At 35.8% G+C, this 19,835-nt stretch overlaps 1 protein-coding gene across 23 annotated transcripts in view; it reads left to right on the top strand.

Annotated features, from left to right (window-relative positions):
- Nucleotides 1-16,595, top strand: part of MIA2 (MIA SH3 domain ER export factor 2) — a 107,901-nt gene extending 91,306 nt beyond the window's left edge. For all 23 annotated transcript variants that reach the window (XM_020285788.2, XM_020285785.2, XM_020285787.2 and 20 more), the window contains 4 exons: nt 8,098-8,220; nt 13,039-13,097; nt 13,932-14,166; nt 15,307-16,595. In XM_020285788.2, the coding sequence (XP_020141377.2) occupies nt 8,098-8,220; nt 13,039-13,097; nt 13,932-14,166; nt 15,307-15,473 (584 nt within the window). In that variant the 3' untranslated portion in view covers nt 15,474-16,595. The remainder of the gene's footprint in view (nt 1-8,097; nt 8,221-13,038; nt 13,098-13,931; nt 14,167-15,306) is intronic.
- Nucleotides 16,596-19,835: the final 3,240 nt, after the last annotated feature.

Raw genomic sequence — 19,835 nt, 5'->3', positions numbered from 1 at the left:
AGTCTCTCTTTGTTGCCCAGGCTAAAGTGAGTGCCGTGGCGTCAGCCTCGCTCACAGCAACCTCAAACTCCTAGGCTCAAGCAATCCTACTGCCTCAGCCTCCCAAGTAGCTGGGACTACAGGCATGTGCCACCATGCCCGGGTAATTTTTTCTATATATATTAGTTGGCCAATTAATTTCTTTCTATTTATAGTAGACACAGGTCTTGCTCTTGCTCAGGCTGGTTTCGAACTCCTGACCTGGAGCAATCCACCCGCCTTGGCCTCCCAGAGTGCTAGGATTATAGGCGTGAGCCACCACGCCTGGCCTTAATCACTATTTTCACTAGTGTTCCTTCCAGAGAGCATTTTAGTTTACTTCAACCTGGAGGCTAAGGCCACTAACAGTCCAGGATCACAATTAGAGATCGTGGTCATTCAGAGTTGAGAGGAATGGCCTCTATTTCTAGTTTATCATTTTATGATATAACCTTTTGTGGTCCAAATCTAAAGTCTAGTGGGTTTACCCGCATCCTAACCCTCTGCCCTTACAGGCCACGAACTCCATTGTTTGTCTCTATTTAGTCTAGTGTATGATTTGCTCACTTTCTCAATCTCTCAGCAGTCTCTTTTGGAATTGGCAGGTGCCTCATTGAAAAGTAGCCTCAAATTTTGGGCCAGTCTCTCTGGATTTCCTTATTCTTCCAGATCTTGGTACTGTAATACTTCCCTGCTTTGTAAGCCCTTGGCACTTTAAAAAGATTTTAAAAAGTATGTTCTGTTCAGAATATCTAGTTCTTAGAAGTAGGGTTGGTTTGAATTAGTAGTCTGTCATTATAAAAAACAGAATTCATCTTATTTTTAATGATCTTTCATTTATTGGTTTTCTTAATAACAAAAGCAAAAAAGAACATTAAAAAGCACTTGTAATCCTACTTACTCAGAGATAGATAGATGTATTTTCTTCTAGATCTTTTTCTGCATGTTTGTAATTATATATACATACACACATACATACACAAACACAAACACACAAAGGAATGTTTATATGAATTTTCACTTTTAAATGATGAAAGTGGGATTGTATCAGGTATTTTTTGGCATGGTAGTGGTGTATAACAAACTGCTCTGAAAACAATGCCTGAAAACAATGCCTTAAAACAATAAATATTCATTTAGGTCAAGAGTTCGTGAGTTGGCAATTTAGGCTGGGCTTATTTGAGTAGTTCTTTAGATTCTTCTGGTCTTAGCTAACTGTGTTGTCTGGTTTTTCACTCATGTGAGCTGACCTTGGCTACAGTGATTCAGCTCTGTTCTGTGAGTGTCTCCTCCTTGTGGCGGCGAAGGTTCAGGAGTGAAAAAGCAGAAACATACAAATGCCTTTTAAACCCTCTCTTTGAGTCACAACAGCTGACATTTGATTGACCAAGGCAAATCACATGACAATTTTGAATCAGTGGCAGGAAATACATTCCCACCTGAGGACAAGGATGCAGGGAGGGATAAAGAATTGAGGTCAACAATGCAATCTACCAGAGGATTATACCTTTATAATATATTTTTACTTACTATTTAACTATGTTTGAAACACTGTAATTTCTTAGATTTCAGAATTATTCATTAGTAGAAAGGATTATATAATTTTTTGTTTATTTATTTTTTTTCTTTTCTGTTTTTTTGAGTCAGAGTCTTGCTCTGTTACTTGGGCTAGAGTGCTGTGGCAACATCCTAGCTCACTGCAACTTCAAACTCCTGGACTCAAGCGATCCTCCTGCCTCAGCCTATTGAGTAGCTGGGACTACAGGTGCATGCTACGATGCCTGGCTAATTTTTCTGCTTTTAGTAGAGATGGGGTCTCGCTCTTACTCAGGGTGGTCTCAAACTCCTGAGCTCAAGCAATCCTCCATCCTTGGCCTCCCAGAGTTCTAGAATTACAGACATGAGCCACTGCTCCTGGCCTAGTTTTTCTAATAAATGGCTCATAAGTAATTGCCTTGCTTCCTTTGCATTTGCTCTTATTTACAAAGCTGTGCATATTAAATAATCTTGAGTAATAATTTAAAGGAAATTTTTAGAAAATCTCAAAATGTGCACTCTTATTTCTCATGCTTAGTAGTTACTAATAAGCTTTAAGGGGTGTGAATATTTAAATGTTTTATGCCTTTTATTTTTTATTTTTTTTAGTCTTATAGATACCAGAATGTTTTATGCCTTTTAGAAACAATAGTAATATATTTCAACAATGTTAGGACATAATTCAAATAAGAAAAATAATGGTTACATGATAGTTTCTTGGCTGCAAGGGAGTGAATCTGCTAAATTCTTGGCTTTTAACCTTTTAACTGATTCTTGAGACTTGTATCCACAGGGTAGTTACAAATAATTTATAGGGCAGGTGTTAATCAGAGCAATGATTCCTTATATGTAAATGATGGCATATATGAATCTAACAAAAACTATACAATAATTGTGTCTAAGTTTATGTAAATATTTTATTTGGTAATGTTTTAACTTGAGAATATTTAAGAAAACCATATATACTTTAATGAAACAAAGTTTCATTGTTTTTATCATTTTCTTACTCTTTGGTGTTCTCAATCTCTCAGTACTCCTCTTGATCATCAGTGCTCCAATGGCGCCATCCTTCTATTCTTATGTCTAGTTTTACAGCATCCTTTTCCAGCAGGGAGAAGTAATACAGGACAATAAAGAATTTTAATCCTCAGCAAATCTCATGCTGTCTAGTGTAGACAGATATGACTTCAAGTGTTAGTGTTCTTAGTTTTAATTGCTTAAGAGAACAAGGAGTATGTGACTGCTATTCATTTTGTTACTGCTTATATTTTACTGATTTGGATATTAATCATGAGTTAAGTCTGGTCTCTAGCCTTGCATATTTAAAAACTCTTTTTCTTGAAGAGCTGAGCAAATGAGACATATATTGTACAGCTAAATCGAGGAGGACAATTTTAACTCATTCTTTGAGAAACAAAAGGAGGTTAAGCAAATCAAAGTATCTTGGATAGCTTTGGAAGTATAGGCATAGATTTTTATTTTATTGGTTGTCATTTGTAGACATTTGTGCAGACTATTGTCCTTTTGTGTTGTGATTATTCTTTCATATGAGATTCATTTGATGGAATTATGATGGAATTATGATGGAATTTTCTTAATTTAGGCTCATTTTGATCTCCTTGATGAGGTAATGGAGTCTTTTCTTAATAAGGTGTTTTAAAAATCTTCTTCTGTGCTTTTATTCTCTCAGAGGATGATTTACTTTAAAGTTGTAGCCACATTTTTAAGCTGTCATTTTTTTTGGCATATATATCTCTTAGTCACTTATATCTTTTTGATAGTGATCTCTTATAAATTATAATGATTAGTATTTGGTTGCTAAGTTATTGCTATGTATGTTTACATAAACTTTAAAAATTTGTGTTTAATTTTTCAGTCTTCTTGAAGAGTAGGTCAAGGGAGAGATTAGGATGTAGGAACAAATGTGGACAACTTTTTGAAAAATTTTGCTCTGAATGAAAAAGAGAAATGAGATGGTAGCTGGAGAGAGAGGTATTTTTGCTTTTTAAAAGATAGATAATATTATAACATATTTATTTGCTGATGGGAATAATATAGGATAGAAGGAGAAATTATTGATGTACGGGAGAGGGTATAGTTATAAAAGCGAAACCCTTGAATATTAAGTCAAAAGGATACAGACTGTCATTGGAGAAATCACTTTATTCATTGTAAAAAGAAGTAAGCTAGTAGAGATAAGTACAAACGTAGAAATTGGGTGAGGGTAAGTGGAAGTGTCCAATTGCTTCAATTTTCTTGATGTGAGATCATCATCAACAGAGGGAGATGGGAGAGGAGAGGATTGTTAGAGATTTGAAGAGAGAGAACAAGGTATCATAGCTATTTATGAGAATGGAAGAACTCAAACATCAGTGAAATGTAGTATGATTATATAGGGCATTGCTGAGCATCAGTTTGAAATTTATGATCATAAATTTGAATGAGGCCAGTCAATATTATATTTTTATATAGTTTATATTCATTGCAATAAGCTTAATTTATTGTTACAGTTACTTTCGGGTGCTTGCTTTGTGGCAGATACTATGCTAAGTGCCTTTTATTAATTATGCTAACACTGAGAGTGTTATTCTGTTATTCCCATTTTATAGATGAAGAAAGAAAAGCACAGAGAGTCTGGATAACTTGCCGAATGTCACAAAACAAGCTTTTGTAATACAATCATGCGTATCACCCCTGAGAATTTACATATTAATATTTACTTTAGATATGTGTGTGTATATATAAATATGTAAGTTAACCATAAAAAGAAATAGCACATTATATAAATGAGTTGAAGCATATTCCATTTCCTTTCCTGGGCATGTTACCTTCCTCCCATTCCTAGAGGCAAACTTCTCATGAGTTTAGTGTGTGTGTAAACTTTCAGTCCGTATATGATTTTAAAAGATTACTTTTCTGTTTTATCAACTTTCTTTATCAGCATTATATACTTCAGTTCTTTTCATGTTAATATATATAAAGTTTATTCCCTTAATTACTGTGTAGTATTTCAATATATAATAAATCATAATATATTTATCCAGTTTCTTTTTTTTTTTTTTTTTTTGAGACAGAGTCTCACTTGGTTGTCCAGGCTAGAGTGAGTGCCATGGCGTCAGCCTAGCTCACAGCAACCTCAAACTCCTGGGCTCAAGCGATCCTCCTGCCTCAGCCTCCCAAGTAGCTGGGACTACAGGCATGTGCCACCATGCCCGGCTAATTTTTTACATATATATATCAGTTGGTCAATTAATTTCTTTCTATTTATAGTAGAGACGGGGTCTTGCTCTTGCTCAGGCTGGTTTTGAACTCCTGACCTTGAGCAATCCGCCTGCCTCGGCCTCCCAGAGAGCTAGGATTACAGGCGTGAGCCACCGCGCCCGGCCTATCCAGTTCCTTTTGATGAGCATTTTCCAGTGTTTCACTATTACTAACAATGCTGCAGTTAACACCCCTTTTGCACGTATGTTCTTTAGAGATGAGTCAGGGCAATGGAATTGCTGGGTAATAGAATAAGCATATTTTTGGTTTTGGTAGCTATTGCCCCATTGTCCTCAAGACTGGCTGTGAACGAAATATGTGAGAGTCGCTATTTCTCCAGTACAAATTTTAGTTTGTGAAACTGCTTCACAATGCTCTGTATTTTATTCCCGCCCCTTATTTGTTTTTTCCTCTGATCTGTTTTCTTCTCCCATTCTTTCTATTTAATCATCTTTGTTTGCGGTAGAAAACAAAGGTATGAAAGCAAAAAAGAAAGAAACCTTTCATGTCCTTATTTTCTGCATTTCAGTTCAGTCTTTCATTGGTCATATATGCCTTTCACATAACTTTATCTTATATATGTATGTGTGAATGTACATGTGCTTATGTGTGGGAAGTGTATGTATGTGTTTATGTATGTGAGTGTTGGGTGTGTATGACTTGACCAGAATACCCTTGTTTGCTCATTTTTCAGGAAAGCTTTACTACCTCTGTGACACAATTCCTGATTCCTCAATTAGAATTAGATAGGCCGCCTCTTATACTATTTGTATTTTCCTTTATTAAAACATTAATCACATTATATTTACTTGTTTCTATCACCGTTAGTCTATAAGGGTGGGGACTGTATTGAGACCAACATTGATTGCTCGTGGCTGGCACATGATAAGCCCTGAAGCCCTGGTAGATTAAAGGAATGAATTACTTTTGCCAGTGGAGGGCAACCTGGGCATACAACTTATAGTAAACTCGTAACGAAATTTTTTATTTCTGAGGTTGCTGATATTGTGGGGATGTATTTTAGAAGCAAATGAATTATGTGGTATCTTGAGACCTGATTAAGAAAGAGTTGAAGTTTTTAGGTTTCCCCATTTCATCCCCTTGTCCAACTCTGTCATTTATTAATAATTAAGCCTATGTTTGAAGCACAAAGAGAGAACTCAGTTTAGATCTCAGTGATTGGTATTAGCTTTTTCTTCCACTGGACTAATTCAGACCTGTTGAGACAGCTGTTTGCCAAGATTTTGAAATTATATGAGCCTTCAAGACTATCTGGATCTTTGTCTCCTAGTCACACCCCCCTGACCTTTGGGATCTCATTAAATATAATTCTCTCCTTTAACGCTTGTTGATGCCAGGTGATTTCCTTGGCTTTATGTGGGAGAGATGTATCAGTAAGGACCCATGTGGCTGAGTCAGATGAAAAGTGACATATCCAACATTGATTCTATGAAGTTCATACTATGAACGACTGCCTAGGACAGTCATGAAAGACATGGGGTTGTTCATCTATATCTTTAATACGATAGGAGAGAGTCACACAATTCACTTTTTTTGACATTCTCCATATTTTTGGAGTTGGATGTAGGTATGCATAATCTAGCAAAGTCTGCCATCACCTCTCAAGGATAAGATAGACTACCTATATTTTTCAAGAATGATGAGTTCCACAAGGACCCAGGAATTACTACTTTGTCATCATAAATCATCCCTGGATCAAGACCAGCCTGAGCAAGAGTGAAACCCTGTCTCTACTGAAAATAGAAAGAAATTAGCTAGACAACTAAAAATATATAGAAAAAATTAGCTGGGCATGGTGGCGCATGCCTGTAGTCCCAGCTGCTCGGGAGGCTGAGGCAGGAGGATCGCTTGAGCCAAGAAGTTTGAGGTTGCTGTGAGCTAGGCTGACGCTGCGGCACTCTAGCCCAGGCAACAGAGCGAGACTCTGTCTCAAAAAAAAAAAATCATCTCTGGAGATGAAGGAAGGTGGTTGTAGAAGCACCTGAGTCAGAGTCTGTGTGCAGCTTTTTATCTGTCTAGATGTCCTTAATTTCAGCAGTGGGAACCTTCTGTTCAGCTTTTTTTTTTTTTTTTTTTTTTTTGAGACAGAGTCTTACTCTCTTACCTGGGGTAGAGTGCCATGGTGTCAGCCTAGTTCACAGCAACCTCAAACTCCTAGGCTCAAGCAATCCTTCTGCCTCAGCCTCCTGGGTAGCTGGGACTACAGGCACACACCACCACGCCTGGCTAATTTTTTCTATTTTTAGTTGTTTGGCTAATTTCTTTGTATTTATAGTAGAGACGGTGTCTCGCTCTTGCTCAGGCTGGTCCTGAACTCTTTAGCTCAAGCAATCCTCCTGCCTCGGCCTCCCAGAAGTGCTAGGATTATAGGCATGAGCCACTGCGCCCAGCCTCTATTCATCTATTGAGTCACATATCCTTCCTTTTAGTTTGGGATGGATGATAAATTCAAAATGTTAATTGTTAGTGAAAGTTTGACCATTGATGACCTCTGAATAATACTCTTTCTGCTTTGGTGACAAATTATGACCTGTTCTGCTAAATTTCTTGCGAAGCTTGCAACATTTTCTTTTTTTTTTCTCTTCTGTTAGTAGCTGTCTCCTCATTCTTTTTTGATGCATCTATTTCTATCCACTATTATTACAATGAAAGTTAATTTATGTACATATATATGTATGTACTAAAACTAAATTCTGTTTTCACTTTTTTTTTTTTTTGAGACAGAGTCTTGCTGTGTTGCTCAGGGTAGAGTGCTATGGCATCAGCCTAGTTCACAGCAACCTCAAATTTTGGTGCTCAGGTGATCCTTCTGCCTCAGCCTTTTGAGTAGTTGGGACTATAGGCATGCACCACCACACCTGGCTAATTTTTTTTATTTTTAGTAGAGATGGGGTCTCGCTCTTGCTCAGGCTGATCTTGAACACCTAAGCTCAAGTGATCCTCCTGCCGCAGGCTCCCAGAATGCTAGAATTATAGGCGTGAGCTATGGTGCTCGGCCTTGTTTTCACATATTCTAATTTACACATAGTAATTGAAAGTTTCAAAATCCAAAGTAACAAATTGTACTTGTGTTTACTACAAAAACAAAGTTATTGCCTATAGCAAAATATGTAGTTTTTCTAAAATTGCTTACGATTGCCAACCAGAATATGGGTTGAAGTTTTAGGAAGCATGAGAGATATCTAAGTTCCATATATTAATCTTAAATAAACTTGATTTATGTTTATATTAATGAAGATATTTTAAAAAATTTTATTCTAGGCCAAATGTATCCTGATCCAGCTCTTCCTCCACAAAGACAAGACAGATTTTATTCTAATTCTGGTAGACTATCTGGACCAGCAGAACTCAGAAGTTTTAACATGCCTTCTTTGGATAAAGTGGGTAAGAAACACTTTGTTTTTTTCTTTCTTTCTTAGTAATGGTGGCATACTTGAGAACTGGAAGCTAGATATATAATTGCTATCTCTGGTAGTTCTTAAGGCCAAAATCTCTTTCCTGAGAATGTCCTGGTTTTATGTTTCTTGTTACATTGTACACAGACACAGCATCTAAATATATGTGGTTTGAGCATCACGGGAATAGGTTTACTGTATAATGCCTATGATGGTGAACTTTACTTTGTTCCATGACTAATTTTCTAATTTTTACAGTCCACTTACATATATGTCCTGTTTAGTAAACAGGGAAATTAGGCAAGCAAATGTGAATGGATATGTGAAAATCCACCAGAAAAAATAACTTAGATGCATGCTTTATTGATGGTTTAATCAGTTACTTTGTTTGAACATTTCATATTTTACTTGTGTTTAGATATATTTAACTAACATTTACTGAGCAATCTACTATTTATAAGGTACTCTTAAACTACCTCAGCAAAATACTAAAATTGGAAAATATATCTCTCCAATGTGTCAATTAAAAGTATACAAAATTAAGAAAAAGAAAAAAAATGTTTTGAAAAGTAGAGAATTTAAAACAAATCTATTGGTAAAAGATTTCCTCAGCAGAGGACATATATTTGGAGAGGGGTATTATCCAGTTGAAATATTTATTATTTTAGAAAATCAATATTTTTAAAATAACAAGGTAAGAAGCAGACCTATAGTCTGTATTTCTATTAGTCATAATTAAGTTAATTTTTCCTGTTTGGATTTAGGAATTGTTTTTTTCCCATTACTTCAGACTTAATGGAATGAAAGTGTATATGTGATTAAACATCCATTTCTAAATTAGTGCTATTTAAAAATTTTTACCTCTTCATTTTTTCCTGCTAGTTGAACAATAATATATAATTGAGCGAATAATTTTTAAGTTCCTACTGTTGAGAAGGCATCCTGTATGACATAATATAGGATATACTTATAATGAGGAGGCATAGTCTCTGCCTATAAGAACCTAATAATACTGGTCAGAATAGTAAGTCCCATTAGAGAGTATGTTGTGTTCAGAGAAAGGGAGAACCCCTGTCTAATTGAAGGATCAGGAAAAACTCAAAGAAGTGACATTTGGGCTCTTTTATAGAAATTTGAAAAATTAATTAGGCAGAAGCAAAAATAAAAAAGAGACAGCACAAGACATTGGTGGATAATGGCTTTAAAACAGATATTTATCAGTTGACAGCACTGTGGAGGGTTTAATGAGTTAATATGCATGGAAGTGTTTTGTAAATGGAAGAGTTCTATATAATATTAATAGTTTGTCAATATATGTACTTATATACATATATCAGTTTATATTCTTACTTTAGTTTGTCAGTTTCTGTCAATACATGGAGAATGGTGAGAAATGTGGTTGAAACATCTTGACTATCAGTAGTGTTCAATAGACATTTATTGAATGAAAATAAATTATCTCATTTAATCTTCATAATAACCCTATGAAGTGTAGATACTTCTATCCTCATTTTATAGATGAAGAAACTGAGGCCCCCCCCAAAGTGCTCAAGATCTCAGGAAGGAAGTATCAGAGGGCAGGATTTGAATCCATGACCATCTAATGCTACAACTGTGGTCTTGATCCCTATACTTTATTGAAATGACAGGGTTGTGGACCCATTGATTGATGCACTGAGTATCTTTTGAATGCTTACTGTATGGCAGACATCATGGTAGTTGTCATATTTCAGGTGAGGACAGAAGACAGGAGCTCAGCATTCCTTATACCTTGAGGTCTTGTAAAGGCCTAAAGGCAGTTACACTACAGAGTGACAATTGTTATGAGTACAACATGTTATGGGAGCATATGGGGCACTAAACCAGATGAATGGTTTGAATATGGGATGGTCAAGAAAAGCTTCTTGGAGGAAGTGACTGAGAATTAAAGGAGGGATTAGCTGGACCAAAATGATGATGGTGATGTTCTAGGAGAAGAGAATAGCATCTTTAAAGATTTAGAGTTAAGGATGCCTAGTAAATTATGGCTGCAACATGGACTACGAGTCAGAGGATATTGGAACAAGTAGCTGAAGAATTAAGTGTTGTATAGATTTTGCAAGGCTTTGCAAAAAAACCCTGTTCTGAAATTTGGACCTTATTCTTAGAATAATGGCAACACACTAAAGGATTTAAAGCAGTGAAATGATATATTAATAGATCTGCTTTTTAGAGAAATTTCTCTGATTGCATTAGGGAGAATAGATTGGGAAAATAAAGAATGGAGCCTGGGTAACTGTTTAGGAAACTATGACAGGAATCTGGATGAGTGATGGTGGTGATTTAGCAGAGGGAGTAGATTGATGTGAACAGACATGGAGAAAATAGAATTGAGAGCATTTAGGATTGAAGGCTTGTGGGAAGTGAGGGAGAAAGGAGTCTTGGCTGATGCCCAGGTTCCTGGTTATGGCACCTGGGTGAACAGAGATGCCATTTATTGTTCTGAGACAAGGAACAAGGAGCAAGTTTGACAAAGATTATAACTCACCTTTTGAATTTACAAAATTAGCGGCACCTGTGATACACCTGCATAAATATTCAAGGAGGCAGGCCAAGCTTTGAAGTCCTGGGGAGCAGTATCTGGTTCTGAATTATCGATAGGGAAATCAGTAGTGATAATATATATCTAATCAAAGCTACGGAATTGAATGGGATTTTTCAAGGAGAGAATGAGAATATAGTATGGCTGAGGGTGGAACTCTGTATGGTCAGAAGCAGTCCCCACCAAAGAGACTGAGAAGCAGTAGCTGGAAAGGACAGCTAGAGAGAAGGAAGGGTCCTGTCACATAAATCAAAGGCTGAGAGCATATCAAGAGGGAAGGAGTGGTCAACATGGTGAGAAGTAATGTAAAATGAAGACTAAAAGTGTATGTTTTTTTTTTTTATTTCAGCATATTATGGGGGTACAAATGTTAAGGTTACATATATTGCCTATGCCCCCCACCCCCCTCCAAAAGTGTCTGTTTTAATTTAGCAAACAAAGAGACCTTTTGATCATGGGGGAAATAATTTTAGTGGAACAGATGTTGCAAATTGATTACAGTAAAATGAGGATAAAGTGGGGGGAATTCAGAACAATATATATAAAACAATCCTTGATTGTAAAGGAGAGAGGTGGCTGGAAGGTAAGTCTCTTTTTCTCTCTCATTTTTATTTTTTTTATTTATTTTATTTTTTTTTTTTTTGTTTTTTTTTTTGAGACAGAGTCTCGCTTTGTTGTCCAGGCTAGAGTGAGTGACGTGGCGTCAGCCTAGCTCACAGCAACCTCAAACTCCTGGGCTCGAGCGATCCTTCTGCCTCAGCCTCCCAAGTAGCTGGGACTACAGGCATGCGCCACCATGCCCGGCTAATTTTTTTATATATATATATCAGTTGGCCAATTAATTTCTTTCTATTTATAGTAGAGATGGGGTCTCGCTCTTGCTCAGGCTGGTTTTGAACTCCTGACCTTGAGCAATCCGCCCGCCTCGGCCTCCCAAGAGCTAGGATTACAGGCGTGAGCCACCGCGCCCGGCCTCTCATTTTTAAATTGTCGGTAGAGACTTGGATCTATCAGAAAGGGAGGAGGAGGGAACCAACAGAGATAGGAAGGTGCCTGAGGAGGCTGGAAGAGAGGGATTCTGAGAACAGGATGAGGGCCATAGATTGTCTAGAAAGATCCTTTTCCAGGATAATAGGAGGAAAGGTCATAAAAGTATAGTTGCAGTATGCTCATATGTTTTATCACAAAAAGGGAGAGGGGTTTCTGTTTAGAAGTCCAGTGCACTATCCGTTGTGCCACAGAGCCCGATATGAAGGGAGTTTCTAAGTGACTAGTGTAGTAGGTTTCAGGCAAATGGAGATTTGAAATTGCTGAGGAGAAAGCTGGCTTAAGAGACACAGAAGGAAGGTAAGGCAGTGTGCAGCTGGGAATATGGTAGATCCTGCAGCCTCGATCTCCAGTCTGCATGGCTCTTTGGTTTTTTATTTTTTCCCCCAGCAGTGCTAGGTGGCTCAGGTAATAGGCAGAGTGGAAATAGAAATTTGGATTAATCTGGGCTTGGAATGTTATCAAGTACAATGAAAAAATGAGCAAAAGGGCAAGGATATTGACGGCTGGTTGAAGTGATGGACTTTGGGGTCTGGTTAATTGGGGAAGGAAGTGAAGGAAGGAGGAAACCGACAGGTCAGAGGTTTGTTTGGAAGCGTCAGTGACATCCAAGTACAGGTGTAGTGAGTGTAACTAAATGAGAAAGCTAGAAGAGGCGAGGTAGTAATAGTCAGAGAGAGGGTTGTTTTAATTTATGTCCTCAGAGACCAACCAGTCCTTTTTTTTTTTTTTAAATAGAGACGGGGTCTCACTCTTGCTCAGGCTGGTCTCAAACTCCTGAGCTCAAGCGATTATCCCGCCTCAGCCTCCCAGAGTGCTAGGATTACAGGCGTGAGCCACCGTGCCTGGCCCTAACCAGTTCTTGATAACAACAAAGTTCGGGAACATTTATTTAGGAACAGTGACTAAATTCAAATGGCTGGTCGGTCATACATGATGGAAGAATAAGGAAAGAAGGAAGGAAGAGGGGGAAGAAGAAAGGAAAGGAGAGAGGGGAAAAATTGGAAGGAGAGGGGTTCTTTTTTTCCAGATATTTCCTTAGGATGCTGTGCTGGTTTCAGTCTATTTTATGTGGCAACAGAGGGAATGGGAAAATATCAATGTCCTTTGTGATCTGGAAAAATTCTAGGAATGGAGTGATAAATCATGTATTTTTCATGGTTTAATTTTTATGTCTAGATGGGCCAGTATCTTCAGAAATGGGATCCAGTAGAAATGATACCAAAGATGATCTTGGTGTAAGTATTGAAAGTGTAATTTTATTTATGTATTCAGGAGCCTTTTAGTCTCTTGGCTTATTAGAATAGAAAGATAGCTAATAATATTATTTTTGATATAAAGCTGCTTCTATCTTTTTGATAGATATACTTACTACTTAGCATTGAAGCTGTTTCTTTTCTAGATTTTATTCTATGATGAAGAAGTACAACTTGCAGACTAGGGATTTTAGTTACTTTACTAGTTAAACGAGATTTTAGATTTTCCCCTTTGGATTTCTGTTTGAATATTTTAAAGTATATTTTTATTTATCACATGTACAATTTTGATTTTGGTCACCTTGAAAATATAAATATTAAACATTTTGCCTTTCCTTTTTTTTCAGTATATGCTTGGTAAAAAATGTATATTCTGGTACTCTAGACTATACTTTTGTTTTAACTTTAGCTAGAATATTATTTTATTGGTTAAAGCTGTTTTGGCCGGGTGTGGTGGCTCACGCCTGTAATCCTAGCACTCTGGGAGGCTGAGGCAGGAGGATCGCTTAAAGACAGGAGTTCGAAACCAGCCTGAGCAAGAGCGAGACCCTGTCTCTACTAAAAATAGAAACAAATTAATTGGCCAACTAAAAAAAATATATATATATATAAAAAGCTGTTTTATGTTTACTTAGAAAATATTTGTGATTGCTAAAAAACAGTCATATTAACATGGAAAACTGAAGCTTGGAACTTTCTAAGACTATCATGGACTCCTTTCTGCCTACATGCTTTCTTCTAAGCTTAAGATTTTTAGGAAAACGATTGCAAATTTTGCTGTTGTTTTAATGAATGCCATATGTCAATTTGTTATAGAATTTAAATGCGCCTGATTCATCTCTCCCTGCTGAAAGTGAAGCAACTGGCCCTGGCTTTGTTCCTCCACCTCTTCCTCCAATGAGAGCACCATTGTTTCCAGTGGATACAAGAGGCTTGTTCATGAGAAGAGGACCTCCTTTTCCTCCACCTCCTTCAGGAAACATGTATGGAACTCCTCGAGGTTATTTTCCACCAAGGGATTTCCCTGGTATACCACCTCCTCCATTTGCAAGTATGCTTTTTTTTTTTTTTTTAAATTCATATGTGTTTTATACAGTAAATCAGAGATATTAATTTTACTATCTATTCATGTAGAAAAACAGTGGAGGAAAAATTTTTCTAGCATTCTGTGAGTGCACCATTATTTTTCCAAATTGGGAAGGCAGCCAGCCATCATCAGTGGACTGTAATGAGGCTTCAACTTGATTCATCTTAGTAATGTGGAATTATTTCTGTATTTTAGTAGTCAAGAATATTGTTGGCTTTTGGCAGCAGTCTTATGATAAAACTAAAATTATCTATATCTCACTTGATAGAGACTGGTTATTGTGGCAATTAGTTAAAATAAGTACAATTTATCTTTTAGTGTTAAAATTACTAAGGTATTTTTAAAAGTCTTTTCCATAAGTCGTTCTCATGTAGTCCTACTTATTTAAAAACTGAAATGTATTTATCATGTTTGGCTAATTGTTAGATGTGTTGAAATTTTTTCATAGCCTCACAAGAGAAACATGGAGTAATTTATTGCTTTATAGCTATACCATTTAGAACTGTTGATTTCTGCAGCATAAATATATGGTTACCAAATCCTAGGCTTTTTATAGTCTTATATACTCATTTCTCCCCTCATCCCCCCTCTATTTTTAAAGTTTACAGTGAATTAAAATGAGTTTCTTTTTCTTTTTTCTTTTTTTTTTTTTTTTTTTTTTTTAGCAGAAATAAAGCAGATGTGATAAAATGAGTTTTGTTTTGGGAACTTTAAGATAGTCTTTTGATATAACTGGAAATGTTTTAGTATAATATTAACTTAGAATTGGGAATCACTGATTTGAATTTTAAGTCTGGTGAAAATTATAGTACATGAAAATGTTTTTTAAAGTAAGTTTTATATATTTTGATATAATTTCTCTCCTTTTTTCAAAGTGTTAAGATAGGACAAAAACTGCGTCTAAAATTAATGATATTCCTATTAATATGTTGTTGAAGAGAGTATATTTTTCTTAATGCTATAAAAATTAATGTTAGATCAGGTAATTCTGGTGGCAATTTTAAAATATAAAATAGATATTAAAAGTTACAAGCTAGTGATTTATTAAGGCTGAAATACAGGTTCTTCAACTTAAAAAATTTTTTTACTAATCTCTTTGAACAGTGAGAAATGTCTATTCACCAAGGGGTCTTCCTCCTTACCTTCCCCCAAGAGCTGGATTTTTCTCCCCACCCCTACATTCTGAAAGTAGAAGTGAGCTCCCTTCTGGGTTGATTCCGCCTTCAAATGAGTCTGCTACTGAACATCCAGAACCACAACAAGAAACCTGACAATATTTTTGCTGTCTTCAAAAGTAATCTTGACTTATCTCTCATTTTCAGTTTAAGTAACTGCTGTTACTTAAGTGATTATACTTTTGCTCAAATTGAAGCTTAATGGAATTATAATTCTCAGGATAGTATTTTGTAAATAAAGATGATTTAAATATGAATCTTATGAGTAAATTATTTTCATTTTATTTTATTCTAGATAGTATAATTAATTTGATTAACTAATTTACTATTACATAAATAATGGGAGTTTTATATATGTAATCTTGTAGGTGGGGATATTATAAATTCCAAAAGCTGTGTCTTTATGCCAAGAACTGTATTTACTATGGTTGTAGACAAATGTGAAAGTACCTTTATGCTTAATTGAATAAATTTTAGTTGATTTAAAGACTTGTTTGGCATTGATAATAAAATCAGCTAGTTTTTCCATAAATAATAGCTTTATTAATTAGTTTTTTTCCTTTACCAGTAACTTTGAGGCTTAAAACTACTAAAGCTTTCTGTGGGTCTTTCAGACTCAATTATTTTAGCACAAATGTATCTCTGTTCTTGCAAATATACATGAAAGACCCAAAGCAACAAATTAATACACTTTTCAGTAAAAATTGAATATATATATTTTAAGGAAAACTGAGATATCTTCTAATACTGAACTTCATAATTTTGATCTTCTTAGTTGATTCACTAGTTTTCTTGAACAATTTCTTGTTTTTCATCTTCATTTGTAAGATATTAATATTTACTGTTTTCTGTGGGGAATGTTGAGTTTACTACAGGATAACTGTATTGAGGCAGTGTGTCGTCATTTTGAGCTTTGAACTCAATATCTTAAAAGTGTTTCCCTAAGTCAGGTTTTCAGCCTATTACTAGTCTTCTTCCCCATAATATGATTAAGAAAGACAGTGCAGTATAACTAATATCATAATACTTACATTGACCAGTTAGTTGTTTACTTGGATTTTTTCTTCAGTGCCAAATAACAGAAGATTAAATATTCTTGAACAAAGCAGTGATGCATTTGTAATTGGAACACTTCATGCCAGCGTTTCTCCAGGTATTGTTTGGAACATTGATCTTGTGAGGTATTTTTACTCCCCTTCCATTCTCACCCTCACTTCAGAAAAAAGGCTAAAAAGAAAGGCTTCATGTGAAATGCTTAGATAAAATATTAAAGTAGAATGAGGACTGTGAAAATAGCATTGCATTTGGTGTTTGCTATGGTTTGAATGGTTGTGTCCCTCCAAGATTCATATGTTGAAGTCCTTATCCTGAAGGTGATGGTATTAAGAGGTGGGGATTTTGTGAGATGATTAGGTCCCTAGCTTATCAGCTCATTAGTTTGACATCATTAGGCTAGCCTTAAAGCTATTTGCATATCTTTTTGGAAGAAATGTGTTTTTTGAATTGGGAAGTTGTAGGAGTTCTTATTTTTTAATTTTTTATTGATATATAATATTTGAACATTTTTATGTGGTGCATCTGCAATTTCATTACATGTATGGGATGTGTAATGATCAAGTTAGGGTATTTAAAGTATCCATCACCTGAAGTATTTATCATTTCTATGTCTTGGGGAACTTTTCAAGTCCTGTCTTTTAACTATTTTGAAATATACAATATATTGTTGTTAACTATAGTCATCCTACTCTGCTATCAGACATTAGAACTTATTCTTTGTATCTAACTGTTTGTTTGTATCTATTAACCAGCCTTTCTTCACCCCTCTCCTCCAAGCCTCTGGTAACCAACATTCTACTCTCTACTTCCATGAGATCAACGTTTTTAGCTTTCACATATGAGTGAGAACATGTGCTATTTGTCTTCCTGTGACTGGCTTATTTTACTTCATACAGTGTCCTCTAGTTCCATCCATGTTGGTGCGAGTGACAGGATTTCATTCTTTTTTATGGCCAAATAGTAGTCTATTGTACTTATAAACCACATTTTCTTTATCCATTCATCCATTGCTGGACACTTAGATTCATTCCATATCTTTGCCATTGTGTATAATGCTGCAGTAAACATGGGAGTGCAGGTATCCCTTTGATATACTGATTTCCTTTCCTTTGGATAAGTATCCAGTAGTGGGATCATATGTATATGATACCCTGTTTTCCGTAATGGCTGTACTAATTAACTTTCCCACCAACAGTGTGTAAAAGTTCCCTTTTCTCTGTATTCTTGTCAGCATTATTATTTTTTATCTTTTTAATAATAGACATTTTAACTGGCTTAAGATGATAACTCATCATGGTTTTGATTTGCATTTCCCTGATAGTCATGGTGAGCATTTTTTCATATACATATTGGCCATTTCTATGTCTTCTTTTGTTGCTTAGGCTGGAGTGCAGTGGCACAATCGTAGCTCACTGCAACCTCGCACTCCTGGCCTCAGCAATCCTCCAGCCTCAGCCTCCTGAGTAGCTGGGACTATAGTGCATGCCATTATGCCTGGCTAAATTTTAGTTCTTTTTTTGTTTTAGAGACGAGGTCTCACTATACTACCAAGTGTGGTCTCAAATTCTTGGCCTCAAGTGATCCTCCCACCTTGGCCTCCCAGAGTGCTGGGATTACAGGCATGAGCCACTGTGTCTAGCCTTTAATGGGATTATTTATTTTTTTCACTGCTGAATTGTTCAAGTTCCTTGTATGTTCTTGAGTTCTTTGAGTCCCTTGTCAGATGAATAGGTTGCCAAATACTTGCTCCCATTTGATGGTTGTCTTTTCACTCTGTTGTTTCATTTGCTATGCAGAAACTTTTAGCTTAATTTAGTCTCTTTGTCTATTTTTGTTTTTGTTGCCTGTGCTTTTGAAGTCTTAGCCATAAAATCTTTACCTAGACCCAATGTCCTATAGTATTTCCCCTTTGTTTTCTTCTAGTAGTTTTATAGTTTTGGATCTTATGTTTAGGTCTTTAATCCATTTTGAGTTGGTATTTGTTGATTTTTTTTGAGAGATAGGGGTCCAGTTTCATTTTTCTGCATATGAATATCTAGTTTTCCCAGCACCATTTATTGAAGAGAGTGTCTTTTCACCCAATGTAATTCTTAACACTTTTTTTGAAAATCAGTTGGCTGTAAATATGTGGATTTATATCCAGGTTTTCAATTCTGTTCTATATATGTCTGTTTTTATACCAGTAACATGCTGTTTTGGTTACTCTAGGCTTATAATGTATTTTGAAGTCAGGTGGTATGATGTTTCCAGCTTTACTCTTTTTGCTCAGGATTACTTTGGCTATTTGGGCTCTTTTTTGGTTCTACACAAATTTTAGGATTTTTTTTATGTCTATGAAAAATGAATTGGTGTTTTGATAGGGATTGCATTGAATCTGTAGATTGCTTTGGGTAATATGGATATTTAACAATATTAATCCTTCTAATCCATGAGCATGGGATATTTTTCCATTTGTTTGTATACTATTCAGTTTCTTTCATCACTGTCTTTTGGTTTTCCTTGTAGAAATCTTTAATCTCCTTGGCATTTAATTTTTTTTTATAGCTATCGTAAATGGAATTGCCTTTTTTTCCCCAGCTACTTTATTATTTTTTAATTTTTATTTTATTTCAGCACATTATGGGGGTACAAATGTTTAGGTTACATATATTGCCCTTGCCCCACCTGAGTCAGAGCTTCAAGCATGTCCATCCCTCAGACAGTGTGCACTGCACCCATTACGTGTGTATATACCCATCCTCTCCTCCTCCCTCCCATCTGCCCGATGAATGTTGTTACTATATATGAACTTAAGTGTTGATCAGTTAATATCAATATGATGGTAAGTACATGTGGTGCTTGTTTTTCCATTCTTGGAATACTTCACTTGGTAGAATCGGTTCCAGCTCTATCCAGGAAAATATAAGAGGTTGTATATTACCATTGTTTCTTAAAGCTGAATAGTACTCCATGGTTTACATACACCACATTTTATTAATCCACTCATGTATTGATGGGCACTTGCGTTGTTTCCACAACTTTACAATTATGAATTGTGCTCCTGTAAACATTTGAGTGTAGGTGTCTTTTTTTGTAGAGTGTCATTAGTTCTTTTGGGTAGATGTTGAGTAGTGGCATTTCTGGATCAAATGGTAGATCTACTTGTATGGCTTTAAGGTATCTCCATGTTCTAGCAGTAACATTTGAGTCCTTTCTCTTGTTCATTTGTATGTTTTCTCTACCAGTGAATTATATACTTGATATGGACTTGTTTTCATGATGGGTAGATATTATCCTTTCACTAAGGTTTAGGACTCCCTTAAGCATTTGTTTTCTTTTCTTTCTTTCTTTCTTTTTTTTTTTTAGAGACAGAATCTCATTCTGTCACCTGGACTAGAGTGCTGTGGCGTCAGCCTAAGCATT

This window comes from Microcebus murinus, chromosome 6 (genome assembly GCF_040939455.1).
Source record: "Microcebus murinus isolate Inina chromosome 6, M.murinus_Inina_mat1.0, whole genome shotgun sequence".
NCBI lineage: Eukaryota > Metazoa > Chordata > Mammalia > Primates > Cheirogaleidae > Microcebus > Microcebus murinus.
The sequence above is the reverse complement of the archived record's forward strand: the minus strand, read 5'-3'. Positions and strand labels throughout refer to the sequence as shown.